Raw genomic sequence first — 23,924 nt, 5'->3', positions numbered from 1 at the left:
TCAAAAATATTTTAAGATCTGCTGTGTGCTTTCCTCAAAAGGAAGGAAACTGCAGGCATCCCACTCCTCCCTTCCAGTAAAGGAGACCAACAGACAAAAAATATAGAATGCTTCTAGGATTTTTTTTTTAAGGACTAATCTAAATATAAGAAACTATTTCCTTAAAAATCCTGACATTGGAGTTCTGCTACCAAAGACACAGCCAAAGACATCTAAATAGCCAGAGTTTAAAAAAATAAAATAAAATAAAATAAAAACACACACACAAAAGTGTATTTGAAAACAAGACTGAAAGCTTTTGCACATCTGACAAGGTAGACTTGTTTTACAGTAGATGCCATCCATATTCGGTCCTACCAATATTATCACAAATGAAACATACTGTTTCTTACAAAGATATAGGCATAAGTCAAGGACTAAGACTAACTAGAGTCAAAGGAAAGGTTAGACCCCAAATCTTATCCCTTAGACCAATTCATAACATAGGACTTAAATTAAACCATTCAGTCTTCTAATGTAGTGGTTCTCAACCCGGCTTCTCATCAGAATCCCAGGAACTCTTTTAAAGAAATTCCCAATAACTAGGCTGTACCCTAAGTCTCTGGGGGTGGGATCCAGGCATGAGTATTTTAAAGCTTCTCAGGTGATTCCAATGTGCAGCCAGACCCTGTCTCAAATTCACCACAGCACTAGAGGCAGGTAACAATTACTAGCAAATTCCTCAGCCCATCAAGCCCTCCAAGAAAGGGAGACCTGCTGGGCAACACTGGCTCTCACTGATGCTATCCTTCACTCCACTTAAGAATGACATAAGTTATCACTTTTGGTATAATTTTGAGACTTTCCATATGCCATGGTGATTTTTAGAGCAATATTTAATCAGGTGAATACCAGCAAAGACAGAAAATACAGAAAAAGAAATTTCCATAAGGCATGATATGAATAAATAAGTGAAAAAACAATCTTGGGTTTAAAAGTAAAGCATGAGAATTTGAAGCCTGTGAAATTTTATTTATACAAAAGAATAAAAATAGCTATTTAAAAAGAATTGATTTAAACTTATGTTTTTCCATTTTTCCTGCTCCTTGAACACGAATCTGCTACCAACTCAGAAAGATTTAAGATAGGTAATTACTAAATAAACACTCTTTACCTCTCCTTGCAAAAAAACAGAGCCAAGTTTCCCATTTCACTTATGATAAACCAGATTATTTTCAGTTATGAATATCGGCAACTGCATGAAAAAGATGATCAGATATGTCAGCAGGAAGGTATGAGCTGTACAAGGCATTACAAAAAAACCCCAAAGAAAATAAGGTAAAAACAACGAGAAAAACAAGAACACATAAAACAATATAAGAAAATGCCAGATATTTACAGCCTCCATCTGAAATGTGACTTGTGTTCTACTTTCAGCATAAAACAAAACCAGAGAACATTTCTTGATGGGTATCACAGATGAAGCTGGTGCCAGCCAGTTTGGGGGGAGACATTCATTCTAAGAAGGGAGAAACGCACAGTTAGCAACTTGCTGGGATTATAACATTGTCTTGATCTTCCTGCAGTTCTGTTACTAAAAATGACATAAAGTAAGATCCAATGTCTTACAGAAATGACTTGTTTGTCACCACATTTAGAACAAACTACTCAAAGTCACAGGCACTGGGTCTGGGAGAGCAGAGGTGGATGGCCACGAACTCAGGTGAACGATGTTTACTTTGTGAGGTCAGAGAAGGGAAGAAGCAGGGCTCTACAGCCTGGAAGCTTCTGCACTAACGTGTCTTCTAATAGTCCTAAAGAGAGAAAAACAAAAGTCCCAACTTACTCTCAGCAGAACAGTTGTTTGACCCTAAGGGAAAAAAATATCTCATTAACAACTCTGCTAGGAGATTGCTCCATAGCTAAAGATTCTATTTTAGGCTGGGTGTGGTGGCTCACACCTGTCATCTCAGCACTTTGGGAGGCCGAGGTGGGCGGATCACGAGGTCAGGAGTTCGAGACCAGCCTGGCCAGCGTCGTGAAACCCCGTCTCTACTAAAAACACAAAATATTGGCGGGACATGGTGGTGGGCGCCTGTAATTCCTGCCTCAGGAGGCTGAGGCAGGAGAATCGCTTGAATCTGGAAGGCGGCGGTTGCAGTGAGCAAAGACTATGCCATTGCACTACAGACTGGGCAACAAGAGTGAAATTCTGTCTCCAAAAAAAAAAAAAAAAGATTATATTTCAGGCCAGGTGTGGTGGCTCAGGCCTGTAATCCCAGCACAACTTAGGGAGTCCCAGGCGGGCAGATCACTTGAGGTCAGGAGCTCGAGACCAGCCTGGGTAACAAATTAAGACCATATCTCTACAAAAAATATAAAAATTAGCCAGGTGTGGTGGCTCATGCCTGTGGTCCCAGCTACCCGGGAGTCTGAGGTGGGAGGATGGCTTGAGCCTGGGAGGCAGAGGATACAGTGAGCCAAGATCGCACCATTGCACTCTGGCTTGGGTGACAGAGCCAGACCCTGTCTCTCACACACACACACACACACACACACACACACACTAAAAAAAAGATTGTATTCCAAATATGATGTACAATACTTCACATCTGAAAATGGTCTGCCTTCTGAGTCCATAAAGGGATTGAAACATCAATTCTGCTCTTATTAGAGCATCTGAACTCACTAGTCCAAAAAAAAAAAAGAGCTAGTATTAACAATTTATCATTTAATTAAAGGGAAATTTCATCATCAAAAATGTATGTTACCGGCCAGATGCGGTGGCTCACACCTGTAATCCCAGCACTTCAGGAGGCTGAGGCGGGCGGATCACGAGGTCAGGAGTTCAAGACCAGCATAGCCAACATGGAGAAACCTCATCTCTACTAAAATACAAAAATTAGCTGGGCATGGTGGCATACACCTGTAATCCCAGCTACTCAGGAGGCTGAAGCAGGAGAATCACTTGAACCTAGGAGGCAGAGATTGCAGTGACCCAAGATTGCACTGCACTCCAGCCTGAGCGACAGAGCGAAACTCTGTCTCAAAAAAAAAAAAAAAGTATGTGACCTCTTTCTCTCCTTAAAATACAAAACTACAGGCCAGGCACGCTGGCTCACACCTGTAATCCCAACACTTTGGAAGGCTGGGGTAGGAGGATTGCTTAAGTCCAGGAGTTCCAGACTGGGCATCATGGCAAAACCCCATATCTACAAAAAGTACAAAAATTAGCCAGGCGAGGTGGCATGGACCTGTACTCCCAGCTACTCAGGAAGCCAAGCACAGGAGGTCAAGGCCACAGTGAGCTTTGATCGTGATGATACTGCACTGTAGTCTAGGCGACAGAGCAAGAAACTGTCTCTCAAAAAAAAAATTACACCTAAAAGTTGAAGTATATCCAGATGGATACCCCAGACTTTAAATCAAGAGTTATGACTCCAGGTTGGGAACACTCAATCTCTGAAGACAAATACATTTTCCTAATCATCTACAAAATTGCCAGCCTCTCTGAAGTGGTCTGGCTGATACTTACAGCTCGTGGTTTTTTGTTTAACTTCAGATCAATCCTGTGACAGAAAAGATAAAAGATATTTCCATTTTAATTTACAGGAAATGGGTCCCACAATCAGCTACTGCATAGGGCATAAGCTATAACAAAGACTATTTGGTTAAGAAAAATCCACATTCTTCATTAGACTATGTCATATTTAGTTGTTTACCCAGATATTATCAAGCAAGTATTAAAAATTATGAGCACACATTTTTGCCCTAAGGCAAACTTAGATGACTCTAAAAAGAAATGTATACAGCAGCTACAAAAGCCATATAATGTTAAAACAATTCCAGAACTACATGTTAAAGAGATTGAATTAAGAGGGCATGCTCTATGTTAATGTGTTAGTTCTGTAACTATATCACTGAAAATTACTGAGACACATGGTGATTAACAACAGGAAAGAGACTAGGAGTTTGTATTTCTGGACATGAAACGCAAAATAAATTAAATGAATTTCAATTTTTAAATCTTTCCAAAGCAAAGTATCAGATCTTAAGCTATTATTCTCCTTATGAAGCAAAGCCAGAAAATCAATTTAAATATGAGTTAAAGGTTATCTATTTTAAAAGAAATTAAAATGCATAAAAGTGAAGTTTACTTAATTTTGCTTAAGTGATTAAATAAAATGTTACCTCCATCACGTTTTTCTGTTTTTAAAAAAAACTTCCCAGCCTAACCTAATATACATACCTACAATTAAACAGATAAACTATGGGTTAGAAAGGTCTCAAAAAGGCATACTGGTGTCTACACACTAAACAACACAGCACAAATACTAATTCAAATCAAACTTACTCAAAGTCATAATCAAACATGCCAGACGGGCTGAGGGGCAGCATTTGAAAGGAAGAAAGCAATAGAAATTAATAAACTAATTGAACAAATTAGTCGATTAGCCACCCTAGCAAGAATTGTAGAAACAAAATCAGCTTTAAGAATCTTAAGCAACAAAGTTTCAAACATCAAAGCACCAAAGATTTTGTGGTCAGGAGATTCCCTTCCTTCAGTGGATTTCGTATCAGAAGACTAGACTATGAAAGAAAAAGTTATTTCATTAGAAAACTAGACACCTGGAGCCCTTTTATTAGCTGCCAAATTCGGAGTTAGAACTTTTAAAATATTTAATTGTACTGAAAAATATAATTAGGGCATTAGAGAAACAGAGAAAGAAAGGTTTAGTTATATAACGAAAGGCACTTTGAAGACAGTACTAACAACTCAGCATAATATACTTTCACTAAAATAAAAAACTACAACACAGTCTAAACTTTGAAAAAGGAAAACATTTTACAACTTTTTACTCAAGTTATATGGTTGGTTTGTTTTTGTTATTGTTGTCATTGTTTTTTGAGATGGAGTCTTGCTCTGTCACCCAGGCTGGAATGCAGTGACGCAATCTCGGCTAACTGCAAGCTCCGCCTCCCGGGTTCACGCCATTCTCCTGCCTCAGCCTCCCTCAAGTTCTATGTTCTAAACATGTTCAGGGAACACCATGCTCCTTTTCTACAGTGTTCATCCTACAAGCCCAAAGTTGAATGAATAAACTTGAGTGGTGGAACCTTGTTCCAGAAAATGAAGAACAGTATTGTTCTGCCACCTAAGTAGGTGATGGCAATTAACTATCTACATCAGGGCTACAATCGAGAAACACAAAAGTCTGCAGCACCCCCTTTTCTTTTAGACAGAGTTTTGCTCTTGTCACCCAGGCTGGAGTGCAAGGGCGCAATCTTGGCTCACTGAAACCTCCGCCTTCTGGGTTCAAGTGATTCTACTGCCTCAGCCTCCCTAGTAGCTGGGATTACAGGCGCCTGCCATCAAGTCCAGCTAATTGTTGTATTTTTAGTAGAGACAGGGTTTCGTCATGTTGGCCAAGCTGGTCTTGAACTCCTGACCTCAGGTGATCCATCTGCCTCGGACTCCCAAAGTGCTGGGATTACCAGCATGAGCCACTGCACCCGGCCTGCAGCACCCCTGTTAAAACAAGGGAAAGCTGCCATCCACAAACACCTGAGTCTCAGGGATCTGGAGGGAGCAGTACAGAGGAGGAGACCATTTTGTGCCATCATCGCTAGCAGGCCATGGTATGGGCAGGCCTCCAAAGCAAACATTAACCTGAAGCATGACACCTGCTGCTTCGCTGGCTCCAACACCTTCCAGACTAAAACAATATGCAAATGGCTACATTTAGGTCCTAAAACAATATGCAAATGGCTACATTCTCCTCCTAGACAATGTTTACAAGAGTAAAGCTGGAAGAAAGCTTAATGTCAATATCTCTCACAAAATAGTTTCACTTTACACTCCAGCCTGGGCAATACAGCAAGACCTTGTTTCAAGAAAAAAAAGAATTTCATATTCCTGAAGAGGGCAAATTGAAAAGTTATTTCCTTTTGCTTAAGTGCCATATTTATTTCCACTTTGCTTTGCTCACCACTAACTAGTGTCTGGCACACAGTAAGTACTGAAACATCTGCTGAAATAATTTATTATTGACTCATCTCACTATATGGGGTATGGCACACTGGAGGAGAAACATGTACTATACTGGGTACAAACTTAACAATGTACATAGACACCATGCTCTGTCCCCACCCCAATCTGCCAGCCCTACTGAGATATCAGTCAGCCATGGTAAGGGACTTGGAGCAGACACAATTCCTGACTAAAGATGGCAGGAGTCCGAGAGCCTTAACTGACCACTCATGTGCCATTCAGGCACACTGAATTTTGCTTCCCTAGAAAGGAAGCAAATCAGCTTCACTGTCCTTTCTTGGGGCAGATGAGTGCCTATGGCCAAGGGAGATCAGCCAGATATTAAATCAGAGGGAAGACAAAAGGACAGCAATAAAAAGCAGGATTCTGCTTTCCAAACAGAAAACACTATTTGTGAAGCAGTAACTAATATCAAAGATCTTTACAACTACCACTATTTTTCTGGAAGGAGATATCTCCTAGGATAGGAAGAAGTATTACTCCTATGGAAATGTGCTAGAAACCTGCAAGAAGAAAGCAAAGTTCAGCACCTCTTTAACTCCTTTTTATCAGTCATCAGCTAATAATGTCATTAATGGAAATGAAGGAAGAACTACCTGAAATAAACAGCTATCTAGAGAGTCTATTAATCAGTAATGGAAAAAACTCCCAGAAACTTTCAAAGAGTTTCCTCCCTACTCTAGACACTATGAAATAAGAAAATAATCACTACTTTGAAATGACACTAGGCCAGGCACAGTGGCTCATCCTGTAATCCTAGCACTTTGGGAGGCCAAGGCAGGTGGATCACCCGAGGCCAGGAGTTCACGCCAACACAGTGAAATGTGTCTCTACTAAAAATACAAAAATTAGCTGGGCACAGTGGTGCACATCTGTATTCCCAACTACTCAGGAGGCTGAGGCAGGAGAATCGTTTGAACCCAGGAAGCGGAGGTTGCAGGGAGCTGAGATCACGCCACTGCACTCTAGCCTGGGTGACAGAGCAAGATTCCGTCTCAAAAAAAATAAAAATAACAATAAATGACACTGGAGTAAATTTAATAAAAGCAACACAGAGCATGACATTTAATTAACTTGACAATTTAAAAAAAATTTTAAGAATGTATTTCTCTCTTATTCATGATAAGCTAGCACCAGTCTATTACAGCTGGTCAAATAACCTACAGCCTTTCAAAAATATATAAAGAAATAGATATGCAATTTTTGCTATTTCTTACTACAGTTATGCAATTAGGATGGTGACTTCTGGTTTGCAGAAAAATGTTAAGCAGCAGTCCTCAGTCATTATTTGAATGAAATACTATTTCTGCAGTCTAGAAAACACCATTACCATCAACAAGAAAAACTCTTAAAATAATTGACGAACCAGGTGATGCAAACCAAGGAGGTTCAAATCAGGTACAGTTAATTCTATGTCATCCCCAGGCACTGTCATATCCATGAAACTAACAAGTTTAATACCTTGGGTGCATGAAGGAATACACTACAGATTTGTAAAGCAAATACAGAAGCAAACTGGAGGACAGGGAATGCCACCCATTCCCTGCATTGCCCCCTTTCACCTGCTCAGCATGCAGTCTTCCAGGAGAAGTAGAACAAAGGTACAGTTTCTAGACTGAGGAATCTTGCCCTGGCTTTGAAACTTCTAGGAGGCATGGAAACAGGTATGTATAGGGTCTCCATTACTCCCGGAAGGCTTGAGGCCAGCAAAACTCCTTACTCTAGAAACTGTACCTTATACTCTTTAGGTCAAGCTGCATAATTTCCAATTATCTGAGTTAACAAACCCCAGCATTATCATACAAACCCCAGGCAGAGTGAATGCTGAAACCCTCTCTGGGTGATACCTGGCCTCTCTGTCCACTGACGTCATTCCTATCTCATTATGTACCGCAAAAAAAACACGGTGCACCAACATTACACGTTACCTATGAAGACACTCTCATATTTTACAGGCTTTATACTGTTCCTCCAGTATCTGAAGTCAGCATATTGCTGAGAAATACAGAAACAGAAAAATCACAAGCAATAAAAAAAAAAAAAACTTGTATTTAAAGAGAAAAAAAGGCATGTCAAATCAGTTCTCTCCATCCACAAAGAAACAAGAGTAGGCAAAGATCAGGATTACCAGCAGAAGACTTTAGCCCACTTTACAGCTTCCCAAAAAGTACTAGTGGCATTTTTCAAATACTATTACACAGATTCCATTTTTATTTCTTTTTCTCTTCTAAAATTATTCCATATTCACCATATGAAACAAGGTTTTTATGGAATAAAACTATTCTACACTAGAAACAGTGAGAAGGATGCCCGGGAGTCTTCCTTGAATGTTACTCTAATGCCCACCAATTCCTCCCTTTGAGCAAATTAGCCCATTCACTTGGACCTAAGCACTTTCTTGCCATCAGCAACAGAAAGGGTCTGCAACAATCCTAAAGAGTTTTTATTCTAGGCAATTCCCTTCACAGCAATGGTCATGGGAGCTGCAGGGGGTGGGATTCCTGCCACTGACCTGTGCCGGTTTTTATTCTTTCGCTTTTTATGGCTGCTGTGGTGACTCCCTGAAGAAGTAGAGGAAGCAGCCTTCTGAGGTTTCACTCCCTGCACAGATCCATCCAGATCCTCAGGGTCCTCCTGGCTGGGCTCGTTTTCCTGATTGTGGAAGTCTGGAGAAGTGTCACTTTCCGTCCCACTTCCTGGCTCCCCTGGAGGAAATAAAACACAAGTTTCCAAATGCATCATCAGTACTCCTCAGGCAATCCGTCCATCAACATGAACACTAATAGGAAAAAACCATTCCCCATCCTCTAATTGACAGAGAAGATACATGTTGACAGAGAAGATACACACAAAGGATCAAAGTTACCACAGGTCCTGAAAAAGCATGTAATCTGAAACAATGTAACCAGAGACAACATCTCTAAGGGCAGTTGGGAGATAGGAACATACAGCCAGGATAACCTCACTGCATAAAGGTTATTTAACCACAGAATACACTAATGGGATTAATAATTATACATAAAGCATCAGATAGGACTCCAGGGAAGTGAGGGATGATCTTGGAAAAAGTGCCCAGGCCGGGCGCGGTGGCTCAAGCCTGTAATCCCAGCACTTTGGGAGGCCGAGACGGGCGGATCACGAGGTCAGGAGATCGAGACCATCCTGGCTAACACCGTGAAACCCCGTCTCTACTAAAAATACAAAAAACTAGCCGGGCGAGGTGGCGGGCACCTGTAGTCCTAGCTACTCCGGAGGCTGAGGCAGGAGAATGGCCTAAACCCGGGAGGTGGAGCTTGCAGTGAGCTGAGATCCGGCCACTGCACTCCAGCCCGGGATACAGAGCAAGACTCCGTCTCAAAAAAAAAAAAAAAAAAAAAAAAAAAAAGGAAAAAGTGCCTATAGCTGGCCCTGGTTTCTTCCCCAAACCATACGGGGATCCTGTCTTTTTATTAAAAAAAAAAAAAAAAAGGCCAAAGAGGCAGAAGACAGCCCATTTCTGAATTACTCTAAGTTTTCCATTTTGTTTTTTGTTTGTTTAACCTTTAAGATCTGTTGAACTTGAACCTGATAAGTTTTTTTTTTTTTTTTTTTTTGAGATAGGGTCTCACTCTGTCACCTAGGCTGGAGTGCATTGGCGGAATTTCCGTTCACAGCAGCCTTTACTTCCTGGGCTCAGGTGATCTTTATACCTCAGCCTCCCACGTAGCTGGGACTGCAGGTGCCCATAAGCATAAGCCCAGCTAATTTTTCTATTTTTTGCAGAGATGGGGTTTCACCATGTTGCCCAGGCTGGTCTTGCACTCCTGGGCTCAAGAGATCTGCCTTCCAAAGTGCTGACATTACAGGCATGAGCCACTACACCCAGCCCTGCTAAGTTTTATTTTATTTTATTGTATTTTGAGACAAGGTCTCACTCTGTCACCCAGGCTAGAATGCACTGGTATGAACTGGTGTGATCACAGCTCATGGCAGCCTCAAACTCCTGGGTTCAAATTATCCTCCCATCTCAGCCTCCCCAGTAGCTGGAACTACTGGCACATGCCACCACACTTGGATAATTTTATTTGTTTTAAGATGGAGTCTCACTATGTTGCCCAGGCTGGTTTCGAACTCCTGGGCTCAAGCAATCCTCCTGCTTCAACCTCCCAAACTGCTGAGATTACAGGCATGAGCCACATACTCTGCCAAGAATATTTTTAAAATGCAGTAATATTCAGCTGACACATGTTCTCAATTTTAAAACATCACTGTAGATTATATTAAATAAATAAAAGCAAGCTCAATAACAACTTGTATAAATATATATATATTTATAGATCAGGCACAGTATCTCATGCCTGTAATCCCAGTGCTCTGGGAGGCTGAAGCAGGCGGATGGCTTGAGGCCAAGTGTTCAAGACCAGTTTAGACAACACAGCCAGACTCTCATCTCTATAAAAACAAAAATTAAAAATTAGCCAGACATGGCAGCACATATCTGTAGTCTCAGCTATTCAGGAGGCTGAGGTGCCCGTGAGTTTGAGCCTGCAGTGAGCTACGATCTTACCACTGCAATGCACTCTAGCCTGGGCAACAGAGCAAGACTCTGTCTCTTAAAAAAAAATAAAAACAAAAATGCTGCATGCAGTGGCTCATGCCCGTAATCCCAGCACTTTGGGAGGCCGAGGTGGGTGGATCACCTGAGGTCAGGAGTTCAAGACCAGCCTGGTCAGCATAGCAAAACCCCATCTCTACTAACACAAAAATTAACCAGGTGTGGTGGCAGGCACCTGTCGTCCCAGCTATTCAGGAGGCTGAGGCAGAGAGAATTGCTTGAACCCGGGAAGCAGAGATTGCATGAGCTGAGATTGTGCCACTGCAATGTTGCTCTGGGTGACAGAGCAAGACTCCATCTCAAAAAATATATATATATATAGTTATCAGTATGGTTTGGCTCTGTGTCCCCACCTAAATCTCATCGCAAATTGTAATCCCCACATGTTGAGGGAGAGACTTGGTGGGAGGTGACTGGATCATGAGTTGGCTTTCCCCATGCTATTCCTGTGATAGTGAGGGAGTTCTCACAAGAACTGATGGTTTTAAAAATGTTTAGAGGCTCCTCCTTCATGCGCGTTCTCTCTCCTACTGCCTTGTGAAGAAGGTGCTTGCTTCCCCTTCGCCTTCCACCATGATGGTAAGTTTCCTGAGGCCTCCCCAGCCATGTAGAACTGTGGGTCAATTAAACATCTTTCCTTTATAAATTACCCAGTCTCAGCTATTTCTTTAGAGCAGTGTGAAAACAGACTAATACAGTTATATTTGTATTTCATTTATATATATACTTGTTTTTCCTGAAAGGAATTTCTTTAAACTCTTAATAGGTGAGGATGAGTGAGGGAAGACTTTCACTTTACTCAACTGTTGAAGGATCCTAAATATATACATTACCTGGCCGAGCACGGTGGCTCATGTCTGTAATCCCAGCACTCTGGAAGACCGAGGCAGCTGGATCACCTGAGGTCAGGAGTTCAAGACCAGCCTGGCCAACATGGTGAAACCCCACCTCTACTAAAAATACAAAAAATTAGCCAGGCGTGGTGGTGGGCACCTATAATCTCAGCTACTCGGGAGGCTGAGACAGGAGAATCACTTGAACCCAGGAGGTGGAGGTTGCAGTGAGCCAAGATGGCGCCATTGCACTCCAGCATGGGCAGCAAAAGCAAGACTCCGTCTCAAAAAACAAAAAACAAAAAAAATGTATATATATATATACACACACATACACACACACACATATATACACACACATTATCAATTTCTAAAACTTGCCAAAAAAGGTCATGTGGTAGCAGAACCAAGGGACCAGTTTTCTTTTTTTTGAGACACAGTCTCGCTGTGTCACACCCAGGCTGGAGTGCAGTGGCGCGATCTCAGCTCACTGCCATCTCCACCTTCCCAGTTCAAATGGTTCCCCTGCCTCAGCCTTCTGAGTAGCTGGGATTATAGGAACCCACCACCATGCCCGGCTCATTTTTGTCTTTTTAGCAAAGACGGGGTTTTGAAATGTTGGCCAGGCTGGTCTCAAACTCCTGACTTCAAGTGATCCGCCAGCCTCAGGCTCCCAAAGTTCTGGGATTATAGGTGTGAGCCACCACATCTGGCCCAGTTTTCTTCTTCCTATGGTCTTTACATTATAATCTGCTAGAAAGAGATTTTAAATTGAGTAGCATATGGGTACAAGAAGTAAAGGAAACAGTTCCAGAAAAGCAGAAGAAGAGAGAAATAGCCAAATCTCAGAAATCATGAAACCCTATTTTTGAACACATTTTAGGAAAACAACAGAAAAGGAAACTCTAGAGCAAGCTTGTCCCACCAAGGACCATGGGCCACATGTAGCCCAGGACAGCTTTGAATGTGGCCCAACACAAATTTGTAAACTTTCTTAAAACATTATGAGATTTTTTTGGTGATTTTTTGTTTTTAGCTCATCAGCTATAGTAAATGTTAGTATATTTTATGTGTGGCCCTAGACAATTCTTCCAATGTGGCCCAGAGAAACCAAAAGATTGGACATCCCTGCCTAGAGCTATGAAGCTATTATACAAAAAGCATACTGACCAATCCTCCCCTTCTGATGTTCAAGAAAACTGATTTCACACTAAAAAAACAACATGCTACACAAAGCTGCAGTAATCAACACTGTGTGGTACTGGCATAAACATATAAATCAAGGGACTAGAATTCCGAGTCCCAGGATGAACCCTTATATTTACAGTCAACTGATTTTCAACAAAGATGACAAGACGATTCAATGAAGAAAGGAAAGTCTTTTCAACAAATGGTGCTGGAACAACCAGATATTCACATGCAAAAGAATGAAGTTGTACCCCCATCTCACACCATACAAAAAAATTAACTCAAAATGGATCACAGACACAAATGTAAGAGCTAAAACTAAAAATTTCAGATGCCAGGACGGGCGCAGTGGCTCACGCCTGTAATCCTAGCACTTTGGGAGGCCGAGGCAGGAGGATCACGAGGTCAGGAGTTCAAGACCAGCCTGGCCAACAGAGTGAAACCTCTTCTCTCCTAAAAATAGGAGAGAACAAAAATTAGCTGGGCATGGTGGCACACGCCTGTCATCCCAGCTATTCGAGAGGCTGAGGCAAGAGAATCACTTGAACCCAGGAGGTGGAGGTTGTGATGAGCTGAGATCACGTCACTGTACTCCAGCCTGGGCAATAGAACAAGACTCCATCTCAAAAAAAAAAAAAAAAATTTAGATGCCACTGGGTTAGGCAATGGTTTCTCAGATATGACCACAAAAACAAATGTAACAAAAGAAAAATACATAAATTGGACTTTTTTTAAATTTTTTTTTTTTTGAGATAGGTTCTTACTGTCACCCAGGCTAGAGCGCAGTGCAGTGGCACAGTCACTGCAGCCTTGACCTCCTGGGTTCAAGTGATCCTTCTCCCTCAGCTTCCTGAGTCATTGAGACTACAGGTGTGTGACACCACATCCAGCTAATTTTGTTTTGTTTTGTTTTTGCTAGAGATAGGGTCTCACTATGTTCCCTAGTTTGATCTCGAACTCCTAAGCTCACCCTCTCACCTCGGCCTCCCAAAGTGCTGGGATTTTAAGTGTGAGCCACCTCGCCAGCTTTTTTAGGTTTTTGTTTTGTTTTGACAAGGTCTTGCTCTGTCACTCAGACTGGAGTGTCATGGCTCACTACAGGCTCAAACTCCTGGGTTCAAGCAATCCTCCCACCTCAGCCTCCTGAGTAGCTGGGACTACCGGCTTCCCAAAGGTATAAGCCAGCCACTGTGCTCAGCCAAAAATCTTTAGTACATAAGTGTTTGTCTTAGTCAAGCTTCTGAAAGTAGTAACTTTTGAGTCTTTTCCTGACAAGTACTTGGGTGCAGCTATTCTTGCAGGCAGACAGGTAAACAGCCATATACTGAATGATCACCTAAGCCAGGGCAGGATTACAGGCTCTTGTGAAAACTAAGTCAGGGCTGGACCTGGTGGCTCACGCCTGTAATCCCAGCACTTTGGGAGGCCAAGGCACGTGGATCACCTGAGGTCAGGAGTTCAAGATCAGCCTGGTCAACATGGTGAGACCACATCTCTACTAATAATACAAAAATTAGTTGGGCATGGTGATGCACACCTGTAATCCCAGCTATACGGGAGGCTGAGGCAGGAGAATTGCTTGAACCTGGGAGGTGGAGGTGGCAGTGAGCCAAGATCATACCATTGCACTCCAGCGTGGGTGACAAGAGCAAAACTCCATCTCCAAAAAAAAAAAAAAAGAAAAGAAAACTAAGATATCATTCCATCTCAACTCATAGGAGTGAGGTCCAGGGTGTCCCTTAACCAGTTTTGTTCCTCCACAAAAAATGTAATATAGCTCTACATTCTAGAGTGGCATTAATTAAAAAGAAGTAAGATTTAGTGGAGAGTCATAGAAAAATCAAAAGGACTTGGTATAATTGATGAGGCTGGCAGAAAGGAATCAAAGACGTCTACAGAGTATCATCACAAAAAATCTGTGAAGACAAATTTTGAAGGAAATAGAACAATTCTGTTTTAGATCAAATGTTTGAGTGAATATGAGTGGAAATGTCTAGAAAGAAATGCAGGATTCAGGCCAGGCAGAGTGGCTCACACCTGTAATCCCAGCACTTTGGGAGGCCCCCAGGAGGCGGAGGTTGCAGTGAGTCGAGATCATGCCACTCGTGCCACTGCACTCCAGCCTGGGCAACAGAGCGAGATTCTGTTTCAGAAAAAAAAAAGGAAATGCAGGAGTAAAGCCAGGAAAGAGGTTAAGGGCATAGCAACAAATTTAGAAATCTGTACGCGGAGCTTGCAGTGAGCTGAGATCCGGCCACTGCACTCCAGCCTGGAAGACAGAGCAAGACTCCGTCTCAAAAAAGAAAAAAAAAAAAAAAAAAGAAATCTGTACATAGAGATAATAAGTAAATACTTCTAATTCCCAAACTACTAAAATCCCTTTTCCTCATATCATTGCACCAATGCAAAAAGAACTAGATCCAACAACGAGATATACCTTCTGAAAGAAGTACATAGTAATACCGAGAACAGGTCGTATTTCAAGGTGATGAAATACAGAGACAGAACATCCAGTACAGTTACACTGAGTCTGACTCAGAAAGATAAATGCACAAATCTATAACCCATCACTGGAAATTAGACTGTATGGTTTACGTATAAAAAATAAGATATAATTCGTTTACAAAGTAAATAGCACTATTATCCATTTTATATTTAAGAACATACAGGTACATTCTATTTATGGGATGAGCATTTATTTAATTAATTTATTTATTTTTTGACATGGTCTCACTTTGTCACCCAGGCTAGAACAGTGACATGATCATGGCTCACTGCAGCCTCAACTTCCTGGGCTAAAGCAATCCTCTTACCTCATCCTCTCTAATAGCTGGGACTACAGGCACATGCCACCAAGCCTGGCTAATTTTTTAATTTTTTGTAGAGACAGAGTCTTGCTTTGTTGACTAAGCTGGTCTTGAACTTGTGGGCTCAAGCAATCCTCCCACCTCTCCATTCCAAAGTGCTGGGATTACAGGTGTGAGCCACTGCACCAGGCCAAGATGAACATTTTCTAAGAATTATTAAATTGGGTACATGGAGATTTATAAGACATATTTGAAATTTTCCATAAAAGTTATTGTTTTAACTTTAATTCCCTAAGAATTTATAAGATTTATCAGGAATGAAAATATATCTTTGTCCCTTTGAGATGCTAAAGCCAATCTTTATGCAACAGAAGAGGCAAGAAGAGTAACTTCTTCCTCAAAAGGAAAAAATATGATTGCTCACACACGGTGGCTCATGCCTGTACTCCATTTTGGGAGGCTGAAGTGGGAGGATTATTTGATGCCAGGAATTATAGACTAGCCTGGGCAACATAGTGAGACCCTATCTCTTCAAAAAATTTAAAAATTAGCCAGGTGTGGTGGCGGATGCCTGTGGTCCTAGCTACTTGGGAGGCTGAGGCAGGAGGATTGCTTGAGCCTAGGAGTTTGAGGTTGCAGTGAACTATGATCATGCCACTGTACTCCAGCTTGGGCTATAGAGTGAGACCTTGTCTGGGTGGGGGAGTGGAGAAAAACATGATTAAGGATACCCTAAAAGTTTTTAAACTTCTAGGGGGAAGAGGGAAGAGCATAAGAAATGCAGTTCTCAGATACATAATTGGATGAATTAAATATAAGGGCAATGGTAGCTTAAAAATAAACTGATGAGAAACTTAAAAACATAAACTTACTCTTTTCAATGAGCTGGTCTTGAACTCCTGCCAATGCACTTACTGCCTAAAAGAAAAGCCACCAGTTACTAGAAAAGTGACCACAGACCTCAGAAGAACACTCCCAGAGGAAGGGAAAGAGAAAACACATTCCCCAACAACAGGCCAAAGAAAGATTTCCCCACCACCACTACTTACAGCTGCTGAGGTAACTGAGGATTTACTGAAGAGCCGCTCAGCTTCCTTAAACTTCCGGTTCCTTCGATCATTTTTGCTATTGGAGTTTCTAAAACACACAGAAGAAACTCATCATGAGCACCAAGCTATGTCTATGGCTCAAGCTGGGAATGCCCCAGGACTCATGTTCACCACAGAAAGCCTCCATATCACTTAGATTGGCCCAAACGACCTTTATGCTGAACATAGAAAGCAATGTTTTCCAATATATGGTACATGGCCCACTGTGGGACATGAGATTTAGCTGCTTCACATGTTTTTTAAATTTATTTATTTATTTATTTATGTATTTATTGAGACGGAGTCTTGCTCTGTTACCCACACTGGAATGCAATGGCAGAATCTCAGCTCATTGCATCCTCTGTCTCCCGGGTTGAAGCGATTCTCCTGCCTCAGCCTCCCAAGTAGCCAGGATTACAGGTGCCCGCCACCATGCCCAGCAAGTTTTTGTATTTTCAGTAGAGATGGGGTTTTGCCACATTGGCCAGGCTGGTCTCGAACTCCTGACCTCAGGTGATTCACCCACATCGGCCTCCTAAAATGCTGGGATTACAGGCATGAACCACCACGCCCAGTCTATTTTTTTTTTTTGTTTCCGAGACGGAGTCTCACCCTGTCACCCAGGCTGCAGTACAATGGACAATCTCGGCTCACCACAACCTCCGCCTCCCAGGTTCAAGCAATTCTCCTGCCTCAGCCTCCAGAGTAGTCTGGGAATACAGGCATGCACCACCACACCCAGCTAATTTTTTCTTTTGTATCTTTAGTAGAGATGGGATTTCACCAAGTTGGCCAGGCTGGTCTTAAACTCCTGACCTCATGATCTGCCCACCTCAGCCTACCAAAGTGCTGGGATTACAGGCGTAAGCCACCACACCTAGCCTTTTTTTTTTTTTTTTTTTTTTTTATAGACGGAGTCTCGCTCTGTCACCCAGGCTGGAGTACAGTGGCGCGATCGATCTCGGCTCACTGCAAGCTCCGCCTCCCGGGTTCACGCCATTCTCCTGCCTCAGCCTCCCGAGTAGCTGGGACTACAGGCGCCCACAACCGCGCCCGGCTAATTTTTTGTATTTTTAGTAGAGACGGGGTTTCACCGTGGTCTCGATCTCCTGACCTTGTGATCCGCCCGCCTCGGCCTCCCAAAGTGCTGGGATTACAGGCGTGAGCCACCGCGCCCGGCTTTTTTTTTTTTTTTTTTTTTTTTTGAGAGAGTCTCACTCTGTCTCCCAGACTGGAGTGCAGTGGCGCGATCCTGGGTCACCGCAATCTCCACCTTCTGGGTTCAAGTGATTCTCCTGCCTCAGCCTCTGAAGTAGCTGGGACTACAGGTGCACCCCACCATGCCTACTTTTTGTATTTTTAGTAGAGACAAGGTTTCACCATGTTGGCCAGGCTGGTCTCAAACTCCAGATCTCAAGTGATACACCCACCTTGGTCTTCCAAAGTGCTGGGATTACAGGTGTGAGCCACTGTGCCTGGCCACATTTTCATTTTAATATGTATCTATTTTACCTTATTTATTTATTTATATATTTTTTTGAGACGGAGTTTCGCTCTTGTTGCCCAGGCGGAACTGTAATGATGCAAGCTCGGCTCACTGCAGCCTCCGCCTCCCGGGTTCAAGCGATTCTCCTGCCTCAGCCTCCCGAGTAGCTGGGATTACAGGCATGCACCACCACACCTGGCTAATTTGGTATTTTTAGTAGAGACAGAGTTTCTCCACGTTGGTCAGGTTGGTCTTGAACTCCCAACCTCAGGTGATCCACCCGCCTCAGCCTCCCAAAGTGCTGGGATTACAGGCGTGAGCCACTGTGCCAGGCCAATATGTATTTATTTTAACGCTTATTATTTTAAAAGTCGAGAACAGATTAGTGATATGAAGTGTCTCTTAAATAAACTTAATTCTCAAATTTAAAGTAGGAACCAGGGTTCCTTAGAGGAATGGCTGATACCAGGTCTGGGACAAAAAATGCACAAGGTAAGTATGGGACATCTTTTAGGCCAGAAAGCAATGGAGTGCTCCAAAAATAATAGGGTCACGTCGAAACGACAAACAAGCCAGCTTGAAGAGGCTCCCTCTGACCACAGTTGGGACAAATGTGGGAGAATGAAAGAAAGAGAAGTCAAAAAAGGAAGACTCTTTCTCAGAATGCCAGTAATAAAGGGAATAATAAAATTAGAGAATCACCATTTTACAACTTCCAGTGTACTAATGGATTCAGATAAGAATCAACGGTGTACACTAAACAACTGAATACAAATTTAGAGGGAGCAGTATTTTCATAATGTCTCAAAGCATAACATCCAAAATTACTTGTTAATCACAATGGGAAAAAACGAACTTTTATAGCAGATAAATCATATGGTCAAACTTAACAGCACCAAATAATAAGACAACGTGACATTATGTGCCTCCTGGTAAACGAGAGATAGATAACAAAAGATACACCAATTGCCTATGTAACATTTTTGCAAAAATGTTTAAAGGATCTTTCAGGATCCTTTTAATTAGTCATGAGTTTTGCCCTCAAAAAATCTCAGGAGGCCGGGCGCGGTGGCTCAAGCCTGTAATCCCAGCACTTTGGGAGGCCGAGACGGGCGGATCACGAGGTCAGGAGATCGAGACCATCCTGGCTAACACGGTGAAACCCCGTCTCTACTACAAAATACAAAAAAACTAGCCGGGCGAGGTGGCGGGCGCCTGTAGTCCCAGCTACTCTGGAGGCTGAGGCAGGAGAATGGCGTGAACCCGGGAGGCGGAGCTTGCAGTGAGCTGAGATCCGGCCACTGCACTCCAGCCTGGGCGACAGAGCGAGACTCCGTCTCAAAAAAAAAAATCTCAGGAAACTGCGATATTCTACAAGGCAATGTCATGAATATCACCACAACCACCACGAAAAGGGTGACTCTCTTCAATCTTAAGACATAACAGCCAAATGCAATGCATGAATGCTTACTGAATCCTGGATCAAAACAAATCAGCAAGAATTTTTTGGGACAACTGAGGAAATTTTAATAAAGACTATGTATTATATACTATTAATGTAGTACTGATTTTCTAGGTATAATAACTGGTTAGGTAGGAGAAATGTCCTTATACTCAGGAGATAATTATTGACACATTTAGGTGCAAAGTGTCAGTATATCTGCATCTAACTTTCAAACAGTTAAGTAGGAAAAAAAGGTAGGGGGACAGGGAGATATAACTACAAAGGAGTGGCATGAGGAAGATCTTTGTGGTAATGGAATAGTTCATGAAGTAACTTGATTGTGGTCACATGAATCTACACACAAGATAAAGTGACAAAGAACTATATATATACATTGTACCAACGTCAATTTCCTGGCTTTGATACTGTATTAGAGTTATATAAAACACACCTATTGGGGAAAACTAGATGAAGACTACAAAAGACCATTCTGCCAACTCCCTATGAATCTATAATTATTTCACAATTTAAAAACGTGAAATGTAAATATAGGTGTGTGCTTATATTAATATTATAGAGAGTAAGAGAAAGCAAATGTCACAACACATTAACAATCTGAATACAGGTAGGACAGTATCAAGTGTTCACATACTATTCTTCCCATTTTTCTATAACTTGAAGATAATCCAAAAGTTTAGAAATTTTTTAAAAATATTACTAAGCAAGCAGTGGTACAGCTGGCACATAGGTATGGCAAAAATTGTGAGGGTCAGTTGGGCGTGGTGGCTCACCCCTTTAATTCCAACACTTTGAGAACCTGAGGCAGGAGGACTGCTTGAAACCAGGAGTTCCAGGCCTGCCTGGGCAACAAAGTGAGACCCCACTTCTACAAAAAAAAAAAATGTTTTTAATTAGTCAGGTGCAGTATTGTGTGCCTGTAGTCCCAGCTAATTGAGAGGCTGAGGTGGGAGGATCATTTCAGCCCGGGAGTTTGAGGCTGCAGTGAGCTAAGATTGTGCTACTGCACTCCAGCCTAGGACAACAGCATGAGACCCTGTCTCTTAGAAAAAAGAAAAGTGGCCAGGCATGGTGGCTCACACCTATAATCCCAGCACTTTGGGAGGCCAAGGCAGCAGATCACCTGAGGTCAGGAGTTCAAGACCAGCTGGGCCAACATGGAGAAACCTCGTCTCTACTAAAAATAAAAAAATTAGCCAGCCATGGTGGCATGCGCCTGTAATCCCAGCTACTCAGGAGGAAAAAGAAAAAAAGAAAAGAAAAATACTGTAAGGGTAGAACTCACGACTGATTAAAATGTGTAAAAAATTTAATAGAGTGATGTTGTATAAAGATATTGTTATATGCTGTATTTAAGCCTCACACAACCCTGTGCCAAAGGCCCAACTTTTGCTATTTTACAGATGTGAGCTTTGTCTAAGATTATTCAGTGAGGCAGTGCCTGAGCCAGAGTCCAAGAGTTCAAGTCCAGACCACACCACCACTTTACTACTGCCTCTAGCAAACTTGCTACTAAGAGCCTACAGTCCTACAAACACACACAATAGGAACACAATAGGAACACTACAGGCTTTCGACACTCACTTTTGGTTGGTCAGATACCGATCCCAGCCACGAATAATATTGCCATACATCTGAGTGTCTTCCAGGTAGCTTCCCTCAAAAGCATAGATCTGTCGCTCCAAGTTTGCCAGTGTTTCCTGAGAGATGAAAAACAAGGACATGAATAATGCCTTTTAAATGCAAACACTTAAGTCTGACCAAAATGAAATCCTGATATTAGATTTGCAAATGCAAGCTTGTCCACACTAAATCACCCTGTGGAGAGATGGATGATATAGGGAGGAGCAGCCGTTTAGGACTAAGACAGTCTAGACCTTTGGGTGTGATGGACCTCTGAATGTATAAAGCATGTCCCCAGAAAAATACACACACACGCGAAATTTTGCATATACTTTAGAGGATTCACGGAAACCAGGAGTCAAGAACCCAGGCTAACGCAGAACTTGTGCGATATCCACTCCCACGCACAAAAGGTATCGCTACCAGGAGAGGGAAGGGTGAGCAGCCTTTCAGCGTCAACTCGCTCCCCTCCCCGCAGGCTCAGAGAGGCCGCCGGCACCGGGCTGCCAGTTGCTATGGAAACCTGGAAGGGCAGCTTCAGGTGAGAGGGGCCTCCGGGGTGCCCAAGCCGAGACGTGAGGGCAGGAAGAGCTTAGCCACCAGGGTGCATTGGGCCTTGGGTGCCTGTCACAATTCCGAATTCTCCAGAATGTGTTCTTCTCCCTCGCCTGTCACCTTCTAGATATTCCCAAACACATCACAACCCTGTCTATCAAAAGCCTCCATTCAACGGATCTACTACTAGTACCAAAAAGAACACGCTCCCCACCATCCTCCAAAGTCCAGACAGGGTGACTCGGTCCCCCTCCCACACTAGCCTCCTACCCCACCCCCACCCCGCAAAGATCACGGACTCGCCCGCCTCGCCCTTCCTAGCGCCCTCTCCCCGAGTCCCGAGCCCCGGCACCGTCCTCCCTCCACGCCCCCTCCTGCGGCTGCCGCTGCCCCTCCCCCTCCCGCGCTCCCAGCTCCCTCCCGGCTCCGGATTCGCACAGCCGGGAAGCTGAACCGCCGGCGGGCCGCAGAATGCGCACCCGGCCTCAGGCCGCCGAGCACCCAGCCCGCCGCGCCGCGCCCCCGGAGTAACGAACGGCCTGGCGCAGCCGGGCTTGGGGCCTGGAGGCGGGGCGGGCGCGGAGCCCCATGCCGGGCAACCCCGGTCCTAGCCCCTCACCGCCAACTCCTGCTTCCGCTTCACGAGCTCCGCCAGCTCCCGCCGGGTGTCCGGGATCTGCGGCGGCGCCGCCTTGTTGTGCATCGCCATGTTGGGCTGAGGCGGGCGGCGGCGGCGCGAGGTTAGGGGCGGTCCCTGCGCCGCCAGGGGGCGCCCCCCGCACTGCGCCTGCGCGCGCGGCTTCCGGAGACGCGTGCAGCGCCGCGCAGAGGTGCTCTGCGGCCGGAACTCTGGACGATCCTTCTCGGAGAGGTCCAGAGGCTCGGCTTCTGCTCTGCCCTTTACGCCGTTTCCTGCCCCTCGGCTGGCCGCGGGCTTTACAGACGCCACAAATCTACCGTGTCCAAAGCCTAGCTCGTCCTCAGGCCTCCGAGTCTCCTGTGCGTCCCGCCTCAGTCCACTTCAGTGAATGACTTTCACTATCCACCGCAATTGCCTGCGTCAGAAACCCGGTTTTCCTCACTCTGCACCCGGAGTAAAACGCGATACCAGGTCAAGCCCTGTGGATTCGACTCCGGAAGAGCTCGCGAATCCATTTGCTTGTGCCTGCGCCTTTTGCCACCTTCTTAGTTCATTCAGGCCCTCCCTGTTTGGGGCTACGTTATTCCAACAGCTTCTTTATTTCCACCTTTAGCCCCATTTAATCCACTATCCACAGTGGTGCCGGAATCTTCCAGAAACAAATGTTATCACTCCCCTGTTTAAAGCCTTTCAGTGGCTTCCCATTTTCCCATTGCCCTTTGGAGAAACAAGTATGTGTAGTGGTTAAGGGCACAAAACTGGAGCGAGAACTACCTTGTTCAAAATCCTATTGCTACATCGATAAAGTGTGCCCCTTTGGGTAAATAACCAAATCTCAACTCCCTCATCTGTAAAATGAAAGCAGTGATAGAATCTACTTAATACAGTTGCTGTGAGGAGTAAATCAGCTAATGTGTGTAAGGGGTTTGGCAGGTGCCAATGACTCTGCAAGTACGAATTCGCTTTTATCGTTAAGTCCGAGGTGTAGACGTTGTTTTCACTTGGCCCCTGTTGATTTCTCCCTCCTCAGCTCTCCATCTTTCACTCTTCTGCAATTTCGCTATCATAAGTCTAAGTGGGATATTTTTTCTTTTTGGTTTCTTGCTTGGAAGTCTTTGGATTTCTATAATCTGTGGGTTGGTATCTTCCACCAGTTTTGGGAAATCTCAGTCATTTTTCTTCAGATGCTTGTCTCATATTCTCTCTCTTTCTGGAACTCGAACATAAGAAACCTTTATTTTTAACCTACCGTCTATATTTTCTATCTTTTTGTCCCTCTGTGCTGCATTCTGAATAACTGGTTTCGTGTGCGGATCTTGTAACCTGCCATCTTGCTGAACTTCCTTACTAATTTTAGGGGGGTTTTGTATAGATTCCTTGGAATTTTTTACATAGATAATAATTTCATCTGCAAATGGGGCGTTTTTTTTTTTCTTTCTAAGCTGGCTTCTTTTTCTTTTTCTTCCTTATTGTGCAGACTTCCAGTAGTCTGTTAAATAAAAATGATAACATTAAACATCCTTGACTTGTTCCCTGTTTTAAGAGGAATGCATGCCGGGCGTGGTGGCTCATACCTGCAATCCCAGTACTTTGGGAGGCCGAGATGGGCAGATCACA

General features: G+C 43.4%; 1 protein-coding gene across 3 annotated transcripts; it reads right to left on the bottom strand.

Annotated features, from left to right (window-relative positions):
* Positions 1 to 246: 246 nt before the first annotated feature.
* On the bottom strand, positions 247 to 22,444 carry LOC105494734 (MYST/Esa1 associated factor 6). 3 transcript variants are annotated; one of them, XR_011622968.1, is made up of 8 exons: positions 22,287 to 22,444; positions 21,074 to 21,189; positions 16,503 to 16,590; positions 16,326 to 16,371; positions 8,544 to 8,736; positions 4,171 to 4,228; positions 3,515 to 3,548; positions 247 to 1,793 (listed from the first exon to the last, which is right to left on the bottom strand). XR_011622968.1 is itself a non-coding variant. In XM_011763473.3 (8 exons), the coding sequence occupies exons 1-8, from the start codon at positions 22,374 to 22,376 to the stop codon at positions 1,785 to 1,787; spliced, it is 606 nt and encodes a 201-aa protein (XP_011761775.1). In that variant the 5' UTR covers positions 22,377 to 22,444; the 3' UTR covers positions 247 to 1,784. The 3 variants fall into 3 exon arrangements, 2 of the variants coding, with proteins under 2 accessions (XP_011761775.1, XP_011761776.1); XM_011763473.3 differs by lacking the exon at positions 4,171 to 4,228 and adding an exon at positions 4,334 to 4,363; XM_011763474.2 differs by lacking the exon at positions 4,171 to 4,228.
* Positions 22,445 to 23,924: the final 1,480 nt, after the last annotated feature.

Source organism: Macaca nemestrina, chromosome 1 (genome assembly GCF_043159975.1).
Source record: "Macaca nemestrina isolate mMacNem1 chromosome 1, mMacNem.hap1, whole genome shotgun sequence".
Taxonomy (NCBI): domain Eukaryota; kingdom Metazoa; phylum Chordata; class Mammalia; order Primates; family Cercopithecidae; genus Macaca; species Macaca nemestrina.
Note: the sequence above shows the minus strand (reverse complement) of the source record. Positions and strands in the feature narration are given on the sequence as shown.